This window comes from Epinephelus lanceolatus, chromosome 24 (assembly GCF_041903045.1).
Source record: "Epinephelus lanceolatus isolate andai-2023 chromosome 24, ASM4190304v1, whole genome shotgun sequence".
Lineage (NCBI taxonomy): Eukaryota > Metazoa > Chordata > Actinopteri > Perciformes > Serranidae > Epinephelus > Epinephelus lanceolatus.
In genome coordinates this window covers 5,150,053-5,173,442 of record NC_135757.1, presented here as the reverse complement: position 1 = coordinate 5,173,442, position 23,390 = coordinate 5,150,053, and the positions used below count along the sequence as shown (strand labels likewise).

Below are 23,390 nucleotides of genomic sequence, written 5' to 3'. Positions count from 1 at the left end.
ACTATTATCAGATAGCAGCAGGACCTAGAGTCCTGTATTTAACCTCAGAGTACTCACAGGGTTAACTTGCTGTTGTGGTTTTAGTTGTGTGTGTAGACGCCTCCGGCTCTGATGGAGCTGCTGATGGGAGATGACAGCGGGTGGTGGCCTGGTCGGATGGGCTTCGCTGAGGCACAAAGAAAGAAAACAGTTTTTCAGAAACATGTATTTTATTTCCCCTTCTGTCCAAGTGTGACTCTCAGCTCACCGATCTGTGCAGAGAACCCCCTCCTGGCCATGTTCTTGGCCCGCACAGCCTCTTTGATGCGGTCCACCTCCTGCTGGTAGCGCTTGCGGTCCCTCATGGCGTTCTCCTTGGCTTCCTTCAGGGCGTTCTCCAGGGCTTTGACTCGCTCAGCCGTGGCCCGCAGGCGCTTCTCCAGCTTGGGCAGCTCACAGCGAAGGTCTGCGTTGTCACGAACCAGCTGAGGGCAGTGGTGAAAAGCACATTTACATTAGCTCAACATTTTTATGTAGCATTGCACATTTAATGTCTTATTTCCTGTATCAGGGTCGTAGTTTGATTATTGTACCTGTTTGTGAACCTTGGTGAGCTGTTCCAAGTTGTTCTCCAGGAAGGAGATCTTCTGTTTCTGGGCCACGTTGCCGAGTCCCTCCTCACAGTCCAGCTCTGCACTCTGACCAAACAAAACACAGAGCACAGGTTAAATGTTGAACAGGCAGACAAATAAAAACACTAAACAACCAGAGGAAGGTGGCGTACCTTCTTCACCCGTGTGGTGAGGTCCTGGACAAAGAGTTTGCGCAGGTTGTGCAGAGTCTGCAGCTCTTTGGCCTGACGGAACGAGACGACAATCATTCAGATGGTTAGACTTGATGATGATGATGATTCAATCTTAATTAAAGGATAAGGCCGATAATATTGTAAATCTTTTAGTCGGCAAATCCTAGGAAAGCAGAGAAACCAACACACAGTGGCTCAGCAAATTCTAGGGACCAAAACTCAGAATGCTGAGAGAACGTTTCCACCATGACAAGTGTCTATCTCAAAGACTATGACTGCTGTCGTACTGTACTATGACGTTTTCCTTGACCTTTCATACTATAATATTACTTGCTGACATTCAATTTTAGGGTATGTTGTAAGACATACCATAAAACGGTCAGAGTATATTATGTCTAAAAAGTTGTATAACAGTATGTCGTAAAAACGGTCTTATTTTTGTGTTAGTAAGACCAATTTTAAGTTATAAAAGTAAACAGTTGTTATACGTGCTCCCCTATGACTTCATCCCCCCACAATGACCCCAAATGACCGCTTGTATATCAACGATTCACCCTGTGTTACGTCGAATAAGTGAAGAACAATCCAACAAACGAAGAGTCCAAAAACTAAGTAAATTCTTATTTGACTACATCAAAACATCTGTTTACAAACTCTCACACAACTCGTGATATAATCCAAGTCTCATTCATCCAGTACTTCCTAAACAAACCTAAATATTTTAAACCGAACTGAAACTTAATCTACGCTCTCTTCAGGGCCAGACTCCATTGACAAAAACAGTAATTTTATCAAGCTAGAAACGGGAGCTGCTGCTCGACCACTGCCTCAAGCAGTTAGTTAGTTTGTGGTATTGTGTGTCTTTGGTGTGTTAAAAGGTTAGTTCAGATTTTCCAAAGTCAAAGTTAAATGTAATCAAAATCAAAATTTTTCTCAGTTTTTGTATTCTTCGTTCACCTTTCAGGCATGGGACAGCTGGTTAGCTCAGGGAGATAGAGAACAGGTCTGAAAGTTTGAGGATCAGGGTTCAATTCTCAAGTGAACAGTCAGTCTGTTTTGCACGCCAATGTCTGAAGGAGAATGTTAAAAGTTGTAAAGAACACTGTTAAAGCATCTCTGGCCTGGAAGCTCAGGCTGTTAGAGGACCGGTTGGAACTCTTAAGGTTCTGAATTCGATCCTTGTTGAGGCGCTGTGAATTTTAAAGGTGGCTGTCCAGAAGAGAGACTGAAAGGCTTCGTAAAACACAGTGGAAGTGTGAGGAAGTATAGCTCAGGCTGTTAAAGAGCTGCTTGGGAATCCTCAGATTGCAAGTTCGATCCTTATCCAGGGCAGGTGAATTTTAAAGGCAGCAGTCCAGAGGAGAGAGTGAAAGGCTCCAAGAAACACAGTGGAAGTGTAAGGAGGTATAGCTCAGGCTCTTAAAGAGCTGCTTGGGAATCGTTCAGATTGAAAGTTCGATCCTTATCCAGGGCAGGTGAATTTTAAAGGCAGCTGTCCAGAAGAGAGAGTGAAAGGCCCCAAGAAACACAGTGGAAGCATGAGGAGGTATAGCTCAGGCTGTTAAAGAGCTACTTGGGAATCCTCAGATTGCAAGTTTGATCCTTATCCAGGGCAGGTGAATTTTAAAGGCCACTGTCCAGAAGAGAGAGTGAAAGGCTCCAAGAAACACAGTGGAAGTGTGAGAAGGTATAGCTCAGGCTGTTAAAGAGCTGCTTGGAGATACTGAAGTTGAAGGTTCGATCCTTATCCAGGGCAGGTGAATTTTAAAGGCCACTGTCCAGAGGAGAGAGTGAAAGGCCCCAAGAAACACAGTGGAAGTGTGAGGAGGTATAGCTCAGGCTGTTAAAGAGCTGCTTGGAGATACTGAAGTTGAAGGTTCGATCCTTATCCAGGGCAGGTGAATTTTAAAGGCTGATATCTACATATGTATCTATAGATACACGCAAACGAAGTAACACATATGTAGAAGCAGGTTAACTGAGTGGTTAAGGTTACGGACTGTGGTTCGTTAGACTGGGGTTCAAATCCCAGTCAGGAAGATGAAGAGAAGAGTAGACAGGATAAGGAAGATGGTAGGGTAGAGTAGACAGGAAGAGAAGGCAGGCTAGGGAAGATGGGAAGGCAGGATAAGGGAGGGCAGGGTAGACAGGAAGATAAGGAAGGTGGGAGGGCAGGGTAGACAGGAAGAGAAGGCAGGATAAGGAAGATAGAAAGAAAAGGCAGATGGCAGGGTAGATAGGAAGAGAAGGGAAGATGAGGAAGGGCAGAAGGCAGGATAAGGAAGATGGTAGGATAGGAAGATGGTAGGATAGGAAGATGGGAGGGCAGGGTAGACAGGAAGAGAAGGCAGGATAAGGAAGATGGTAGGATAGGAAGATGGGAGGGCAGGGTAGACAGGAAGAGAAGGCAGGATAAGGAAGATGGTAGGATAGGAAGATGGGAGGGCAGGGTAGACAGGAAGAGAAGGCAGGATAAGGAAGATGGGAGGGAGGGCAGGGTAGACAGGAAGAGAAGGCACGATTAGGAAGATGGGAGGGAGGGAGGGCAGGGTAGACAGGAAGAGAAGGCAGGATAAGGAAGATGGTAGGATAGGAAGATGGGAGGGCAGGGTAGACAGGAAGAGAAGGCAGGATAAGGAAGATGATAGGAAGATGGGAGGGCAGGGTAGACAGGAAGAGAAGGCAGGATAAGGAAGATGGTAGGATAGGAAGATGGGAGGGCAGGGTAGACAGGAAGAGAAGGCAGGATTAGGAAGATGGTAGGATAGGAAGATGGGAGGGCAGGGTAGACAGGAAGAGAAGGCAGGATAAGGAAGATGGTAGGATAGGAAGATGGGAGGGCAGGGTAGACAGGAAGAGAAGGCAGATGGGGAGACAGGAAGGTGCCTTCTCTTCCTGTCTACCCTGCCCTCCCATCTGCCTTTTCTTCCTTATCCTGTCTACCCTACCCCCCCATCTTCCTATCTACCCTACCTTCCCATCTTCCTTATCCTGCCTTCTCTTCCTATCTATCTATCTATCTATCTATCCTTATCTACCCTTGGGCAGGAGCCCATCCATCCTGGATATTTCCTGCCTTCCTATCTACCCTTTCCTGCCCTCCTTATCTTCCTATCCATCCATATCTAACCTATCCAATCTATTTCCTGCCTTCTTCATCTATCCTTTCCTACACTCCTTATCTAACCTCTCTGCCCATCCATCCTATTTCTTGCCTTCCTCATCTATCCTTTCCTACCCTCCTTATCTAACCTCTCTGCCCATCCATCCTATTTCTTGCCTTCCTCATCTATCCTTTCCTACCCTCCTTATCTAACCTCTCTGCCCATCCATCCTATTTCTTGCCTTCCTCATCTATCCTTTCCTACCCTCCTATCTAACCTCTCTGCCTATCCTCTCCATCTAACCTCTCTGCCCATCCATCCTATTTCTTGCCTTCCTCATCTATCCTTTCCTACCCTCCTTATCTAACCTCTCTGCCTAGCCCCTCCTACTCTCCTTATCTAACCTCTCTGCCTATCCATCCCCTGCCTTCCTCATCTATCCTTTCCTACCCTCCTTATCTAACCTCTCTGCCTAGCCCCTCCTACTCTCCTTATCTAACCTCTCTGCCTATCTATCCCCTGCCTTCCTCATCTATCCTTTTCTAACCTCTCTGCCTATCTATCCCCTGCCTTCCTCATCTATCCTTTTCTAACCTCTCTGCTTATCTATCCCCTGCCTTCCTCATCTATCCTTTTCTAACCTCTCTGCCTATCTATCCCCTGCCTTCCTCATCTATCCTTTCCTACCCTCCTTATCTAACCTCTCTACCTATCCCCTCCTACCCTCCTTATCTAACCTCTCTGCCTATCCATCCCCTGCCTTCCTCATCTATCCTTTCCTACCCTCCTTATCTAACCTCTCTGCCTATCTATCCCCTGCCTTCCTCATCTATCCTTTTCTAACCTCTCTGCCTATCTATCCCCTGCCTTCCTCATCTATCCTTTCCTACCCTCCTTATCTAACCTCTCTGCCTATCTATTTCCTTTCTATCTATCTCTATCTCTCCTAGCTTACTTAATGTGGGGATGATGACATCCCCACTTTTCCTGGCGTCCTGGCTCCCCCTTGCCGTAGCATATTGCAGATGTAGGTAACTCTTGCCCTGACTGGGATTTGAACCCCAGTCTAACGAACCACAGTCCGTAACCTTAACCACTCAGTTAACCTGCTTCTACATATGTGTTACTTCGTTTGTGTGTATCTATAGATACATATATAGATATCAGCCTTTAAAATTCACCTGCCTTGGATAAGGATCGAACCTTCAACTTCCGTATCACCAAGCAGCTCTTTAACAGCCTGAGCTATACCTCCTCACACTTCCACTGTGTTTCTTGGAGCCTTTCACTCTCTCCTCTGGACAGTGGCCTTTAAAATTCACCTGCCCTGGATAAGGATCGAACTTGCAATCTGAGGATTCCCAAGCAGCTCTTTAACACCCTGAGCTATACCTCCTCATGCTTCCAGTGTGTTTCACGAAGGCTTTCAGTCTCTCTTCTGGACAACGGCCTTTAAAATTCACAGCGCCTCAACAAGGATCGAATTCAAAACGTCAAGACTTCCAACTAGCCCTCTAAGAGCCTGAGCTACCAGGCCAGAGAGACTTTGTTTGTGTTCCTTACAACTTTTAACTTTCCCCTTCAGACATTGGCGCGCAAAAGAGACTGACTGTTCACCTGAGAATCGAAGCCTGACCCTGTGACAATCAAACCGGTCTTCTACCTCCCTGAGCTAACCAGCTGGAGACACTTGAAGCCTCCTCCTTGAAGATTTACTTTTGCTCCTTTAGACAATGCGTTAAAAAAAAATTAAGGCCCCGTATAACTAATTGAAAAATAATTCATAGTATATGTAAAAAAAACAAACAAATAACTTGGTACGGTATGTTGAAAAAAATAAAGTTGCAGATTAAGACCAAAGTCAGGTGGCGTGGTATAAATTGCGATTAAGTCCCTGCATGGGACTTTCACACTAGGTTTAACTTGGCCTTGTTTCCACGTTAGAGGTGCGTTAATGGCACTGCTGGCTATCTTCCGGCATCTAAGTTTTCTCGGCCGACAACTGCGTCTACGGTCCTCAACATTGCCGGTTTCTTTGTGCTTCTTCAAAAGAGCTTTAACAGGTCATCTTGAAACCTCAGCCTGCTTTGAAATCTTTGCTTGGGAGAGATCTTGCTTGTGTCTTGGTGCTGTGCTCGGACTCGTCATGGTCTTCCACAACCTCACCTTGGTAGCAGAGTTTGGCTGTTCCTCACCCAGTTTTAAGCCTCCTACACAGCTGTTTCTGTTTCAGTTAATGACTGTGTTTCAACCTACACATGAACTAGATGAGCATTAGCACCTGTTCGGTATCATTGGTTAATCATACACCCAACTATGATCCTACAAGACTGTGCACGTGTACCAAGAAGACTTGATGCTGGGTGGTCATGCATTTTTACTTTACAGCATTTCTTCACACCTGCCTAAAACTTTTGCACAGCACTGTATATATTTATGTCAAAAGGTACATGAGAAAGAAATGGATTGGGGAGGTAGGGCCCCAGAATTTGGTGCTACAACCCTGAATACACACAACCACAAATGCAAACCTCTACACAGGGTAATTTTTGGTCAGATGCTTACCACCGTCTCCTCCAGGCCCTTCAGGTCCTCTCTGGCCTGCTCCCTGTGTTCATTCAGCAGTCTGCACAGAAAACAGACATTTGCAAATCAGCGTCTATCACATTCGACACTAATGAGTAACAGTGCAGTCAGATGCCTACATGAGTTTCTGCAGCTTCCCGTCCTTCTCCTGCTCTTCAGCCTTCAGTTTGTCGTAGTCTGACATGAGTCTCTCCTGCTCCAGTAACAGACCCTGGTTCAGACTGAGACAGGAGGATAAGAGGGGACTAATAAAAAGCAGTTTGATCTTTTTCAGGGTCTCCTGAGACAGGAAATGAAGAGCATACAACAAGAATAAATATATAACGAAAGAAACACATTGAAGCCTTGGACTTTAAATTCAAAGCAGAGCTCGAGCACATGTTTAAACGAAGCTCCTTAACCTCCTGAACTGATTCTCACAGGTGTTACAAAGTCAATCTCTCCTTTTCTCCTCGAAAGTGGGAGCTGACTTTCAACTCACAGGTTAATGACTTTCACGCAGCAGCTTCACTTCACACACGCTCGTGTTCTCTGAGCTTCTCCTCCTCGACAGTCTCTCTTTGAAAACGCGTTTGAGTGGAAGTGGAGCTCGAGCTAAACCCTGAACCCTGTGTAAGAAATCCTCTGTGCTGAATGGAGGATGGATGACACGTTTTTAAATTGATTTTTTCATGCATCAGTTTTCTTGTGAGATAGATCCAAACCCAGGCATGATGGGTAAAAGGTAGGGGTGGGGGAAAATCAATACAGCATAGTATCGTGATACTGTATTGATACATGGACGCCACATACCTTTTATTAAATGCATTAGTAATTTTTGCAAATGCACATTTTAATGCAACTTTTGGTCCTAGAATAATAGAATCAATTGCTTTTTCAGGCCACTAGATGGTGCTGATGTTACTGTAACTGGTGAGGTCAGCAGAGGTCTCAGTCAGCAGCATTTGGCAGGAGGTTCATCAAAACAAAGATGGAGGATCCAAAGAAAGAAATCGGAAATGCGCCTTGACTTATTTTGGATTTTTTAACACAGAAGGAAAGAAGGATTGTATATGACACGTGTGATCTGCAAGCGCCCATACAACGTTGGTGAAAACAAAGGCTTTTGTTACATGCTAAAAACACGTCAACCCAGGTATGTGACCTCACCAACGCCCTCACCAATGCAGCCGTACCCGAGCTCTACAGAGAAGTGAAGCATAAAGCTGAGGAATCTTTGAGTTTGGCAGGAAGGGTGGCGTTAACTTGTGACGCCTGGACTTCAAGGTCAGTGGATTCATATGTGACTGTAACAGCACACAGAACTGGCGACTGCTGTCTCACATTCTCCAAACTAGAGCAGGACACCAAAATCACAGCGGAGCAAACACTGCACACCTCCTCCAAAATGCAACAGACAACCCTTCTAACACGGGTGTTGCCATTCAGTTAGCGGGATACCTGCATGTGAAGAACAGTATGACGGTCCCTTACTCTGTGAGCTCGTCCAGCATCCTCTGCTTGTCTTCGATCTCGTCTCGCAGGCGGCTGAGCTGCTTCTGATGAGCCTCCCTGTGGTTCTCCAGCTGCTCCTCCAGCGTTTTCTGCAGGACAAAGACACAGTAAAACAAAGACATGAAGAGATTTAACATTCAGATATGAGCCTTTATAGATTCAAGGCTCGCCTCTCCTCACCTTGATGTCCTCGTCTCCATCCAGTCTGCTGATGTCCTCCTTCTCCCCCAACACCTCGTGTCTTTTCTCTGAAAACCAAATTCAGATGTGTTCTGGATTTAATTGTTTTATCTCGAGATGTTTTAAAGGCTCTTAAGTGTTGTTATCTCAAACTGCACAAAGTATTTTATCAGAATTGGGGTACTTGATCACTGGGTTTTTACAACTGCAAGAACAGAAGCTTAACCCGGTAATTTAATCTCTTATCAGGTGTTTCACTCACTTTACCGTAACACCCTCACACTCTGATAAGTCTGTTTGTTTTGAGGAGTTTGTGGAGGCATGTTTTGTCGTGTACCGACCCTGAGCCTGCAGTCTGGCGAGCTCCTCGGTCAGAGCATCCTGGTTCTCCTCCAGCTGCCTCTTCTTCTGCTCCATGTTCTGCATGTAGTCAGTCAGAGACTTGATCTTGGCCTGGTGCTGCACGCAGACGGGACGACACAGGCACCATGGACGGTTTGGCAAAAACAGAGCGAGACAAAAGTTTGGTCGTTAATCCAGAGTGACTTTCAGGGAGTATAACAGAAGTGATAGAGAAGTCTGAAACCTTTATCTCAGCTTTCTACAGTCATAGAGCACCACATTAAAAAAATGACAGCACCTAGTTTTAGTACTGGAAAAGCTGCAGGTGAGTAAAAGTGATTGTAGTTTAGGTTTTGTTACCAACAGCCTCAGTATAATATTCTTAATATTATTCCATCCATTATCTGTAACCACTTATTCTTTATAGGATCACTGGGGGCCTGAGCTGATCCCAGCTGACCCTGGGCAAAAGCGTATTTTTTAAAATTTATTTTTGCATGTATTTTTTCTAATATTATCATTAGGGGCCGGGCAGCCTAAGCTGCCAGGACCTTATTGTTATCCCGATTGTTATTGTTATCTCGAGGAAATCATACTTCCCATGCGTGAAAAATCACCAAACTTTGCACAAAGTTCCAGTCTCATGCCAGATATCCTCATCTGCAAAAAGAGGCCAATAGTCCTGATGGTGGCGCTACATTCATTCAACATTTTGAATTTCGCTCTCATGCGAACAATTGGAGTCAGTGTAAAAATGGCATTTTTAAACATCAGTTTTTCACTTATGGAGCCAATAAATCATTGTTATAAACAAATTACCAACATCTCCATGCTGTCCAGATGCAATTTGTGTATCTTCAGATGTTTGTCTTAATAGCTGAATTTTTTACAGTGGTTTCAAATCTGCCTTTACACACTAACAGCTGCTGTCTTGCACACAGGTGACTGGCTTAGTCAATTTGTGAAGCTACATGTGACATTTCTGTTTGCCAGTTAGCTCAGTGAGATAGAGGATGGTTCTTGGTGTTGAAGGCTGTGAGTTCAAGCCTCAGCTTGTGCAACATTTCCATATGAGAAATCTGCCCAAGCTTTTCATAAAGGTCCAGTCCCATGCCAGATGTCCTCAACTGGAAACACAAGACAATAGTCCTGATGGTGGCGCTACAGCAGCCTCTGAATTTCAAAACTTTGAAAATTCATAACAAATCAACCATATGTGTGTTTTCCATGGCCTGGATGGCTACTGGCTGGCACCCTGATGCTGGGCTTAGTCAATTTGTGAAGCCACACATGACCTGTCACTTGCCAATTAGCTCGGTGAGATAGAAGACGGACTTCAGTCTCAGAAGTTGTGAGTTCAAGCCTCAGCTAAGGCAGAACGGACATTCTGATGTGAAAGTCCTATGTTCAGGCATCATGCTACGTGGATTAGAGACTACCAAGGTTAAAATAATTATGATCCAGGCAGTTTTGCGGAGAGACAAATACTCTTTATCAACACTTTCCCCTGTTGTCCCTTGTCTCTTTTCCCTGTTTATTTGGCTTAGCTATCAGTCAGCATGCAGAGTCTATCCAATAGCTACTTTTACATTTTACAAAATGTTTTCATCTTTGTCACCATGGATAATGTTTAGCTTTAAGCTAGATCAGGCCAGTTTGTTTATAATTGCTAGCAGTTAATGTTATTCTTACTTTCTTGTTCTTGAGTTTTTTCTTTCCTTTGTATATTATGAGTCTGATCGCTTCAGCCACTCATCCACAATCTGAAGGACATGCCATAATTATATGATGTAACTTCTATGTTGTGATATGCTTTGTTTTAGTGTGTGTGTTGCTCAGAATTGCCTAATTTTGCCTAAAATTGCCCAGCCCCGACCATTGCTGCGCAGAAGCTATAATTTTAAATTTATTTTTTAAATGTATTTATTTTTTAATTTTTTAATTTCTATATACATTTTTTTTCTATTAAATTCAAATGTATCTATTTATTAATTGTCATCATTTTTTTAAATCATTTTTTTCTTTAATTATTATTTTAAATTTATTTTTAATGTATTTTTTATTTAAATAAATCAATCAATAAATGAATCTTTTTTTTCATTTATGTAAATGAATAAATTCAAAAATAAATAACACATTTAAAACAAACAGAAACACATGCAAAAATACATAAATTGATTAGAAATTTCATTTTAATAAATAAATAAATGGGAAAATTAAAAAGGAGAGTAAATAAATGGGGTTATTAATACAAAGGGAAAAAAAAGCAAAAAAAAAACAAAACCCTGCAAAATCAATTTATTTCACATTTTATTAATTAATTGTTTAATATTGGTTAAAATTTATTTTTCTATGCTTTTTGTTCCTTCTTTTATTTTACATATATATATATATATATATATATATATATATATATATATATATGTATGGAAATTACTGAGAAACACACCCACAGGTGATTAATTGTCCCACATGAGCACATGCAATTTTTAATGTTATTTTTGGTACATTTATTGGCATATTCATTCATTTATTTATTCGGGATATCTGCCCTGAGACCCAGAGAGTCTAAACCACTGCATATAAGACAACCACAGTTACCTAGGTGATGGTTACCTGGGAGATGAGTAGCTGACAGGACGCCAGCTCCTTCTCATTGGCCTGGATCTTGCGGTGGGCGTCTGCCTGAGCGCTCTCCAGCTGCTTGCTGCGGTTCACCAGAGACTTGACCTCGGACTTCATCTTGCTGATGTAGAGACGAGCCACGGTGAACTCCTCCTCCACCGCCGAGCCGTTGCCCTTCAACTCTGAGGACTGAGGAGGTGGGGGGTGTTAGGGTGTGAGCGTGAGAGATGACACGTGTGTTAATGTGTGTGTGTGTCCGTGCTTACAGCGGCTGTCTTTACGTCGCTGGTGCCGATGATGGCGCCGATGTCACTGAGGTCACGCAGCAGCAGGTTGAGGACCTCTGCGGCTCGCTTCCTCTGGAGGCCGTTCAGCTCCTGCAGCTGATTCAGCTCCCTCTGCACGGCCGACAGCAGCACCTGTCCACACGCACACACGACACACTCGTTTAACTTCATCCACATGTTGTATTCAAATATTGAGCATGACAGGACTGTCCCCATATGAGGACATCATTTTTTAGTTTGTGCCGTCCCCTCACCGTCTTGTGCTGCAGCTCCTCCGTCAGCTGCAGGTTGGTCTGATCTCTCTCCTCCACCTCCTGGCTCTTCTGGTCGTAGTTGACGGCCAGCTCCTCCAGGGCCTGCAGCACCTCCTTCACCTCCTCCTTGGCCAGCTCGTTCTCCGTCTGCAGCCGGCACAGCTCCTCCTGGATCTTCTCGTAGTCGCGCCGCGTCGATGCCAGCAGCTAAGAGGACGTTGGGTGGCAGCAAATATGTATAAAATACATGTGAACCCAAATCAGTTTTTCAACCAAATATTTTATTGACTGGGAGACGAACCTCCTCCTGGTCCAACATCTGCTCCTTGAGTTTCTCAGCCAGCTGACTGTGTTGGTTGATCTCATCGTCCTGGAGACACATTTAGAGTGAGTTACGTCCGTCGTTAGAGTTAAAAGCTGGTGTTTTCCAGAATGACTGTATATATAAGAGCATCACCTTGTCATCCAGCTGTTTGTAGAGGTTGGTGATGTCCTCCTCGTATTTGCTCTGCTCGTCCCCGGGGACAGAGATGCCTCCTCCGGCCGGCAGCATGTTGTCGATGATGGGAGTGTTGTCGTACGGCTCGACGGTCTTCTGGTCTTTGGAGCTCAGCTGCTCCTCCTCAGGAACGTTCTCCCCTGTAACACACACTCACGGGTTAGATCTATTACCCAGTGAATACGACCAATTAAAATGTCAAAATTTTACCTGCTGACATTTCTTTTTGCTAACGTTTAACTGGTGTAAACAACAAAACAAAACTGTAGTGACAACACAGGTACAACAATGATAGAAATGGGACACAAATATCCAAGAACTTAGGAAAGAAAAGATGAAATAAAAGTCATAATACATCTAATAACAATATCTTGCAGTTAGTGTATTTAAATAAGTGTAGCGACTCAGTGTTTAAGAAGAAATCTGTAAAATATGACACGCGTTTGTGTGTGATTGTGTGTGTGTGTGAGGGGGGAAAAATTAAATTACTTCAACTAATGCTACCCCGACTGATAAAAATAATAATAATACGTTATAATTGTTAAATTTATTTATGTATTTATCATTCCTCCCTTTTCTATTTCCCATTTTTAATATTCCCATTATTATTATTTTCATTATCAATACTACTACAACTAATAATAATAATAATAATAATAGTAATTTTGAAAAAAGTAATATACAATATAACTAAGAGTAAATATTATAAAATATAATTAAATAGTGAAAAATATAATTATGATAATTATAATATTATTATTATTATAATAATAATTTTGTAAAAATATAATACAATAAAATAGAAATAAATAAAATATATTACAAAAAATAACAATTTTGTAAAAATATAATACAATAAAATAAAATTTTAAATAAATAAAATATAATATTACAAAAAATAATAATTTGAAAACATTGATGTTATAAATAAAAAATGATAATATCATAATAATAAAAATATAACAATAATAACAATTTTGTAAAAAACATAATACAATAAAATAAATATTAACATAAATAAAATATAATATTAAAAATAATAATTTGAAAAAAAACAGATGTTATAAGTAAATAATAATTATGATAATAATAATAATAAAAATAATAACAATTTTGTAAAAATGTAATACAATAAAATTTTAAATAAATAAAATACAATATCACAAAAAATAGTAATTTGAAAAAATAGATGTTATAAATAAATAATGATAATTATAAAAAAATAATAATAATATAATAATAATAATAATAATAATTTTGTAAAAAAATATAATACAATACATATTAAAATAAATAAAATATAATATTAAAAAATAATAATTTGAAAAAAACTAGATGTTATAAATAAATAATGATAATTATTATTAATACCTTTAGAAAAGCAGCCAGGCCATTATAAGGGAGGAATGAAAAATAAATAAATATATATATATATATATATATATATATATATATATATATATATATATATGTTTTGTTTGTTTTTTTTTAAATTTTTTGGAAAATACATACAAAAAAAAAACATTTGGTGGTAATATGGGAGGAATTAGAATTAAAAATAAATAAAGAAATAAAAAAGATAGGGTTATTAGTGTATTACAATACACTGTGTATCATGCAGCGCAAATACACTGTGTACATATATGTTTTAACAGTGAAGTCATTTCATCGTCATGTGTCTTGTGGTTGTGTGTCATTGTAAACCAGATCACAGGATGTCAGCAGCAGTGTGACGTCATGTCATAAAGACGAACTGATGCTGTAACTGTCATTGACTTTATAATTGTGATGAGAGTCAATCAGTGAACGAGGAGGAGGAGGAGAGGAGGAAAGAGTGAAAAGGTGAAGAGCTGCTCGGTTTAAAAGGCTCGGCATGGAGCCAGCTGCTGAGTCACATCACACACACTGCATCAGCATAATGTGTGTGTGTGTGTGTGTGTGTGTGTGTGTGTGTGTGTGTGTGTGTGGGCCTCTGTGTGTGTGTGTGTGTGTGTGTGTGTGTGTGTGTGTGTGTGTGTGTGCTCACTACATTATGTGTAAGCAGCGTAGGCTTTACAGGCTGCAGCTGAGCTGATTTGTTGCTAAGGAGGGGGAGTGTTATCAGTGTCCACAGGGGAAATAAGAGAATTAAAAAAGCAATGGACAGAGAGAGGGAGGAAGAGGAGAGAGCGAGGCATTACAGCAGAGAGAGAGGGAGAGCAGTTACCATGCAACAGAGACGGGAAACTGGGCGAGGATGCTGTGAAGGAGATGCTGTGGCCTCAGAAGAGAGGACGACAGTGTGGAGTAGAAGCAAAACAACAGACAGTATAACGTCCCTAATAAAATCATACTGTGTGTCAGCATCATGTGACGTCAAACGTATATTTAGGTTTGACTTTTAGTGCTGTGCAGCTCAAACTGATGATGAATCTGCAGGATGCTCATCAGCAGGATTTTTGCTGCAGAATAAAGCTTGTTACTTTGATCTATAACGCCTGCATTTCAAACAATTCTTCATGATTTTTGGTCATTTTTAGCGCATTTTTTGTTTTACTTTTTTTTTTTAAATCCCTGTTAATGATTTTATATGTTTTTGTTTTATTTTTTAATCCATCTTATATTGTTTTTAGCTTTTATTTAACTATTTTATTGCTGTGTTTTTATTATTTTAGCATTTAAATTTATGTTATTGTACTTAAATGTCATAATTTTTTATTCTTGCTTTGGTTTTTTTAATCTATTTTCAGCTTGTTTTTAGTCTCACTTTTTTTTCAATATTTTTCTATAATTTTATTATTATAATAATAGCATTAGAATCTATTTTATTTTATTGTTATATTTTTTTATTCTTGTTTTTTTTATCTATTTTCATCTCATTTTTGGTCTCACTTTTATCAAAACATTTTTTTTATAATTTTATTATTATAATAATAGCATTTAAATTGATTTTATTTTATTGTCATAATCTTTATCTTATTTTTGACTTTTTTAAATCTATTTTTTATCTAGTTTTCAGTTTGGCTTTAACCAACTATTTAATTATTATTAATTTTATAACATTTAAATCTATTTTATAGTTTTTTTATTGTTTTAATTTTTTTTATGCTTGTGTTGTCTTATTAATTTAATTTTATCTACTTTTTAGTCTAGCTTTTAAAAATTAAAAAAAATATTGCTTTTAAAGCATTTAAATGTAGTTGTATTTTATTACATTTTTTTTGTCTTGCATTCATTGGTCTCAAATTAGTCTGTCTTGTTATTTTTACAGTCTACACTTGTTCTGTCTTATCATGAGCTTGTCAGTTATGTTTGTATCATTTAATCCTGCCCAGATGACTGTGTAAAATGTGATACACAAATAAAGTTTGACTGATTTATTGATTGGTATTTGACATATGTACACGAGTCAGGTTCCTCACTAGATTTTTTTGCTGAATTTCAACTTTCATTTCCAGGGAATGTCTTTAAGAAGAATCGTGTCCATCCCTTTCTGGAACCTGTCACCCACGAGTATCTTTAAATCTCACCGTTCCTCCAGCGGTTGAGTTCAGCCTCCAGCCTCTGGATGACGTTTCTCAGGCTCTTGTTCTTCTCCTTCTCCTTCTCATATTTCTTCTTCCACTCCTCAGCTGTCAGCTCCAGGTTCACAGACACTGTGTTCTTGATGGTCTTGGCCCTAAAGGACACATGGACAGAACAGAGTTAGGCTCGTCTGGAAGTTCAGGTAAACACATGAACAGATATTTCAAAGCCCAAGCACACCAACAGTTCACCCACACAGCTGTTTTCATTTAATGTGCTTGACTAGTTACAGCTACAACACTGGTGAATACTGGACCAAACCAGGACTAAAACACTGGTGAATATTGGACCAAACCAGGACTAAAACGCTGGTGAATACTGGACCAAACCAGGACTAAAACGCTGGTGAATATTGGACCAAATCTGGACTAAAACACGGGTGAATATTGGACCAAACCAGGACTAAAACACTGGTGAATATTGGACCAAACCAGGACTAAAATACTGGTGAATATTGGACCAAACCAGGACTAAAACACTAGTGAATATTAGACCAAACCAGGACTAAAACACTGGTGAATATTGGACCAGACCAGGACTAAAACGCTGGTGAATATTGGACCAAACCAGGACTAAAACACTGGTGAATATTGGACCAGACCAGGACTAAAACACTGGTGAATATTGGACCAAACCATGACTAAAACGCTGGTGAATACTGGACCAAACCAGGACTAAAACGCTGGTGAATATTGGACCAAATCAGGACTAAAACACTGGTGAATATTGGACCAAATCAGGACTAAAACGCTGGTGAATATTGGACCAAATCAGGACTAAAACACTGGTGAATATTGGACCAAATCAGGACTAAAACACTGGTGAATATTGGACCAGACCAGGACTAAAACACTGGTGAATATTGGACCAAATCAGGACTAAAACACTGGTGAATATTGGACCAGACCAGGACTAAAACACTGGTGAATATTGGACCAGACCAGGACTAAAACACTGGTGAATATTGGACCAAACCAGGACTAAAACACTGGTGAATATTGGACCAAACCAGGACTAAAATACTGGTGAATATTAGACCAAACCAGGACTAAAACACTGGTGAATATTGGACCAGACCAGGACTAAAACGCTGGTGAATATTGGACCAAATCAGGACTAAAACACTGGTGAATATTGGACCAAACCAGGACTAAAACGCTGGTGAATATTGAACCAAATCAGGACTAAAACACTGGTGAATATTGGACCAAACCAGGACTAAAACACTGGTGAATACTGGACCAAACCAGGACTAAAACGCTGGTGAATACTGGACCAAACCAGGACTAAAACACTGGTGAATATTGGACCAGACCAAGTTTAAAACACTGGTGAATATTGGACCAGACCAGGACTAAAACACTAGTGAATATTGGACCAAACCAGGACTAAAACACTGGTGAATATTGGACCAAACCAGGACTAAAATACTGGTGAATATTGGACCAAATCAGGACTAAAACACTGGTGAATATTGGACCAGACCAGGACTAAAACACTGGTGAATATTGGACCAAATCTGGACTAAAACACTGGTGAATATTGGACCAAACTAGGACTAAAACACTGGTGAATATTGGACCAAATCAGGACTAAAACACTGGTGAATATTGGACCAAATCAGGACTAAAACACTGGTGAATATTGGACCAAATCTGGACTAAAACACTGGTGAATATTGGACCAAATCTGGACTAAAACACTGGTGAATATTGGACCAAACTAGGACTAAAACACTGGTGAATATTGGACCAAACCAGGACTAAAACACTGGTGAATATTGGACCAAACCAGGACTAAAACACTGGTGAATATTGGACCAAATCAGGACCAGGACAACACTGGTGAGTAATTAACAGTTGCATGTGTCCGTAGGATGCATTGAAGCAGTCTCCAGTGGTTCACTAGTCCGCTCTGATCTTTGCTCTGATGGTGGAAATCTCATTTTGGATTGGATCTCTTCATTTCCTCTCAGTTTCTCCTCGGCAGAGGGCAGACGGTGTCACAGTAATCATTCATCAGTCATTTCCCCGTCACTGCTGCTGCTACTTCATCTGTTATTACATAAGTACTTTGAACTTGTTGTCCGAGACTCAGTGGAGATTTTTCTCTCTGCACACGCCACTGTCATGCAATGAGCCTGCTCAAACACAGACTGGTGTCAATGCAGGGCTCAAAATTGTTGTTGCAAGGAAATTAACGGTGTATACAGGTGGGACACAGTGCACTGTTGTGAATTATTCTTGGTTTTAGAAGACAGAAAAACAAGAAGCCTGCATGAGCCCAAAACAAAACAATAACAATGTGGAGAGTTTCATGAGCAGGATCTATAAATAGAAATAAACCCAGATGCACAGTGGGAAACAAAAAGCCATCTGGTTGCTTGTTTCCAGCACTGATGTCAGCCACAGTCCTCATGAGTCACCATACATTTTTAATTACCACCCATCAGCTGGCCGTCACTGAGTAGAGGAATAAAACAAGCTATAGGTACCTCTGTCCAAACATGAGCGTGGACTTGGTCTCGGCCTCATTGTAGATGGATGGCGAGCAGCAGATGATGATGGTGGTGCGACAGTTCCCCCCCAGAGAGTCCTGCAGGATCCGAGTCATCTTACTGTCTCTGTATGGCACGTGGGTTTTCTGAAAAATAAAAGCATCACTGTTAAACACTCAATAAACAAACGTGGAGATGGAGGTTGTTTTTCTTTTGAGTAATGTACCGTTCCCTCAGCGAGAGCTGAAATGACGTTTCCCAGCGCTGAGAGAGATTTGTTGATGTTCTTGGCCTCGTCCAACACGGCTCCCTCTGCTCCCGTCTTACTGACCTGTTCAAACACAACACACAGATTAGATTTCACATTTATATTAAAGGAATATTTCACCCCGTAAATGACCATTTGTGTATCAGTTAATCACCTCGTGTTACTCAATGTAACACGAGGTGATTAACTGAGGTGAGTAACTGATATACAAATGGTCATTCTGGAGGTGAAGTATTCCTTTAACATTAACTATATTTATGATGTCACTCAGAATGACCTTCTCGCTGCCCGCCAGGTCGACCAGGTAGAGCTTCCCCGACAGCTTCTTCTCCGTCTCAATGTTTTCCTGCTTGATGTTGATGAGGAAGATGCTGTGGCTGCGAGAGCTGTGCTCATTCATGTCTGGAGGGTGAATGGAGAAAAAGAGTTACAGTCAGTTTACAGTTTATCTGTGCAGGCTACATGCTCTAATCCACTCTGTGCATGTGTTGTGGATCTCTGCTTTTCACTGCTGTGGTGCGTGTGTGTAACAGGCTGCAGGTGAGCTCGGCTGAGTGAATGAATGACGAGTGTGTGGGCTGTTCTGGGGAGCTGATTGGTTCATGCCTTTAAAGGGCCAGCCTCCCTCAGCACCTGTGGCCTCTCCTCTCTCCACGTCTTGTTTCAAACCCCTAATCCTCCTTTTTCTTATTTTTGATTTGGAGCTAGGTAGTCGATAAGTTCAGTTTACTCACTCTGGTTTGCTGTTAGCTCACCCTATTACAGTACACATTAAAGATACATACTAGTCACCGCCACGTGTCGATTGTTCTTGCCCTCATCGATGACGTCCATCACCTCCTCTGGACTGGACACAAAGCGCTCGGTGCAACCCTGACAGAGAAACAAACGTTAACATGCAGCTCTAGCTCAGCAGCAGTCACTGTGGACATGAGTGACAGTAACAGGACGGTCACATGTGGCTGCTGGGAAATCAAAGATAATGTGAATTCATGTCAGAGTCCTGTAGAGTCCACAAACCTTGACGTAGGGCACTCTGTTTTTGTCTTCATGGACAGAGAGATTCGTCTTGGACACTTCAAACAGAGCAAAGATAAACCAAAGATCACATGCTGATTCTTAAAATAAAGTACTCCAATTATGACTCAAATGTACCTTAAATGTTTTACACTTGAGCTAGAGAGTCCCACTTACCATCCAGCAGGTCTCTGATCTTGTCCAAGTAGATTTCAAAATAGGAAACCTGCACACAGAAACGCCAAAATCTTAACGTCTACTTATTAACTACACTAGCGATCTGAAGTTTGCACCGTCATCTTCTAATGTAGGTTGTTTAGGTATTTAAGCATAAAGTTTGTTTGTTTGTCTGTTTTACCTTGATGTGAAACTCCAGGTTCTCGTCCATGGAGTAGATGTGGTCAAAGATGTCATGGGCGATGCGAGGGATGATTCCCATCAGCTGGGGGTCGTGCAGTTTGCCCTGAACACAGCACAGGAGACTAATGTTTAATGCTTCATGTGAAATCTTCCAAAGACACCACACACATCAGGATGCATCGCGGAAAACTGTCTGTTGAACTCTGAAGCTACTTGAGGAGAGTTTTAAGGGAACGTCGGGGTTAAGCGGTGGACTTAACGTAAGGTTTTCATCACAGACTCAGATCAGATCAGAGAATTAAAGAGAGGCTTCAGGCTGCTGTCTCCGTGGATTAATCTATGAGCTGAAGTCATTTGCACTCATGATGAATTACACTGGATCTCCTGTGAGTTTAAAATCTGTACATTTCACCACTCAAACTATTCAAAAATCCACTGAATTTAAATGCAGGTGCTTTGCTGAAAAGCTTTCCTGATGGAGAACGGTCTCTGCGATCAGGCTTTTGATTCCCGCACTTTGAGCCGTGGTATGAGTTTGACTGGATTTGGTGTTTTGTGGTAAGTCTGTTACACAATGCTGATGTGCTCTAATCCTCTGATCACACACTGGAGGTTAGAAACTAAAGGTCACCGCCAGTCTTCACTCAAATGTTCTGACTCTGGGATTCATCGATGGCTTGACTGATTGACAGTGACTATGAGGAAGTGGAGGAGCTGCTGATATAAAGTAAAATCATCAGTCAGTTGAAAACCTCGGCCATGTTTCTCTGTGAGAAATAGTGACGGCAGTTATTCGACTGTTTCCCCTTTTTTTCCACAGCTTTATTTATTTAATTTTTTAAGAAAAAACAGATAAGTATATCTACACATGGAGAGATAGAGACTTAGTAATAGTTAGGTAAGAGGCTTAAGTAAAAAATAAATTAATAAAATAATAATATAAAATAAAATAAAGAAATGAAAATAAAATAATTACAAAAACAATAAAAAAATAAAAATAAAACAATAAAAAAATAAAGAAATAAAAATAAAATAATTAGAAAATGAATTAAAATAATTAGAAATTAAAATGAATGATAAGGTATGAGTGAAACAAAAAAATCTAAGTAAAAATGTGGTAATTAAAAAAATACATATATATTTATAAAAATTTTTTTTAAAAAATGAAGAAATAAAATACAGTCAAAAACAATACCATACTTTTTCTAAAAGGAAAGGTATAGTTTCAAAAAAAGACTCAATTAAAATAAATACGTAAATAACGTTACATAATAATAAAGATAAAAATGAAATAAAATAGAGAGAAATGGAAGTTTGAGTGATACAAAAACTAAAAAAGTAGTCATATCTAAAGTAAAAAAAAATCGAAATAAATAAGTATTAATTTAAAAAAATAATAAATCCTTCTCATGTACAGTAAAAAGAAATATTAATAAAGGCTAAGAGAGAAAATAAAAAATACTACCAAAAAAAAAAAAAAAAAAAAAAAAAAAAAAAAAAAACTAAATTAAAATAAAAAATAATTTCAAAAATACAGAAAAAGTAATGGTGATGTAAAAAAAAATCTACGTAAAAATTGATTAATCAAAAATTAAAAAATAGTAAATAATTAAAAGTAACATTTAAACACAATCTACAGTTCTCTCTCTCACCTCCATGGTGTGTGTCTTCCCGGAGGACGTCTGTCCGTAGGCGAAGATGGTCCCATTGTAACCGCCCAGCACATCTGGAACGACACGAAAACACAGTCATGAGAAACTATTTGAATATATCAATGTGTATTTCTGTCGGTTGAGTGACAGACTAAAACATACAGTGGATTACAGTTACATAAGAAGAGTGTCTGACGGTACCTTTCACGATCTGTTTGGCACACTGGTCGTACACTTGTTCCTGCGACGTGTTGGGAGGCAGCACCCGGTCGAACATGTAGGGTTTACTCTGTTTACACACCAACACGGGACATGTTAGTGAGAACCACACATCACACAACACACATTCAGCCTTTATGTCACTTATTTTATCTTCATTTGTCTTCTTGTACTGACCCTTCTACTACTACTACTACTTTTACTGCTACTACTGTTACTTGTCCAAATAAAACTGTTTTTATTTGTACTGACCCTACCACATAGCAGTGGTAGTTGAACTACTATAGATAGATAGATAGATAGATAGATAGATAGATAGAATAATGTTTATTTGGACATGTTTAAAAGAAACAAACAAGCTTTGGTTTAGAAAAAAATAAAAAATAAAATAAAGAAATAAAAAATGAAAGACATGAATAATCAAGTTGCGTAAAGTAAAGGTCAGTCATTCAGCAAGTCACAAAGACAAACCAAAGAAAACATAAACAAAACAAAAACAACAACAAAAAACAATCAAACAAAGAAATACAACTTGGAAACATATTTGCATATTTCACGTCCGAAAAGGAGCAGGAAGGAAGTTTGAACTTATCTAGTCCGACCCCTTTTTTCTTTCTGTATTTTATCTTTAAACTTTATGTTGAACCTAAATTTTTAAGCTTTCCGCTTCGTTAACGTACAACGCAAACAAATCAAGCAAGAAATCCATAATAAGAAAATTGCAATCAGATCACTAATTGTTGATGACTACTAATACTGCTATTACTGCTACTAACTACATGTACTGACCCTACCACTACTACGACTACTACTACTATGACTACTACAACTACCACTGTTACTGTACTACTACTCCTCTTACTGACACTTCTGCTAATTTGACTTCCACTATGATTACAACTACTGATACCACTATTACTGCTCTTACTTGTACTGACCCTACTACTACTACTACTACTGCTGCTTCTACAAGTAGTAATGTTACTGCTACGACTGTTACTACTACTACTACTACTTCTGCTGCATAAAACAAGACAAGTACAGCCTGCTCCTACTAGTAGTAATGTTACTGCTACGACTGTTACTACTACTACTACTACTACTACTATTACTATTACTGCTACTGCGGTTACTTGTACAAATACTACTGCTCAGGGTATGAAATTAACAAAATATTTTGGGGGCAATTTTGGCCCCCACGGTCTAAAAAATGGGGGCATTTTCAAAATGTTTGGGGGCCATCAAAAAATTGTAATTATGTTCTAACAATAAACACATGAAAAGCAAAACCAACTAAGATAGTGTCTTCACTCTTCAGTAGAAACCACTATAAATGAAATAAATAATGGGTTACATAAAGTTATGGTTGCAAAATATCACTCAGATTTCCTATTATTCAACCAGTTTAAATGTGATGATTTAACCATTAATCTACTGATAGCAGTACTAATGTTTCACCACATTACAGTTACTTTTACTGTTAAAAAGGCCAAATTACTATAAATTCCTTAGATGCAATCCTGGAAGTAAGTTCATTTAAAATTTAACATTCATTCTACCTTAATTTTTCATTAATTTGTCATTGTGTAGACACAGATCACCCAAGAAATGGTTAGTTTAAACTTATGGTACAGCAAAGCCCCCTCCCCTTCTGTGTC

At 39.8% G+C, this 23,390-nt stretch overlaps 1 protein-coding gene across 2 annotated transcripts in view; it reads right to left on the bottom strand.

The window, feature by feature from the left end:
- The window catches only part of LOC117249894 (kinesin heavy chain-like), a 33,467-nt gene that overhangs the window by 4,915 nt on the left and 5,162 nt on the right, over positions 1-23,390 (bottom strand). For both annotated transcript variants that reach the window (XM_033615700.2, XM_033615701.2), the window contains exons 2-25: positions 21,715-21,802; positions 21,514-21,587; positions 19,860-19,964; positions 19,679-19,727; positions 19,505-19,560; positions 19,270-19,357; positions 18,762-18,886; positions 18,443-18,547; positions 18,214-18,362; positions 15,665-15,813; positions 12,114-12,295; positions 11,958-12,026; positions 11,657-11,863; positions 11,382-11,534; positions 11,107-11,304; positions 8,490-8,607; positions 8,149-8,216; positions 7,948-8,057; positions 6,594-6,695; positions 6,454-6,514; positions 764-835; positions 573-677; positions 248-464; positions 58-166 (exon numbers count right to left, since the gene is read on the bottom strand). In XM_033615700.2, the coding sequence (XP_033471591.1) occupies positions 81-166; positions 248-464; positions 573-677; positions 764-835; positions 6,454-6,514; positions 6,594-6,695; positions 7,948-8,057; positions 8,149-8,216; positions 8,490-8,607; positions 11,107-11,304; positions 11,382-11,534; positions 11,657-11,863; positions 11,958-12,026; positions 12,114-12,295; positions 15,665-15,813; positions 18,214-18,362; positions 18,443-18,547; positions 18,762-18,886; positions 19,270-19,357; positions 19,505-19,560; positions 19,679-19,727; positions 19,860-19,964; positions 21,514-21,587; positions 21,715-21,802 (2,736 nt within the window). In that variant the 3' untranslated portion in view covers positions 58-80. The remainder of the gene's footprint in view (positions 1-57; positions 167-247; positions 465-572; positions 678-763; positions 836-6,453; positions 6,515-6,593; positions 6,696-7,947; positions 8,058-8,148; positions 8,217-8,489; positions 8,608-11,106; positions 11,305-11,381; positions 11,535-11,656; positions 11,864-11,957; positions 12,027-12,113; positions 12,296-15,664; positions 15,814-18,213; positions 18,363-18,442; positions 18,548-18,761; positions 18,887-19,269; positions 19,358-19,504; positions 19,561-19,678; positions 19,728-19,859; positions 19,965-21,513; positions 21,588-21,714; positions 21,803-23,390) is intronic.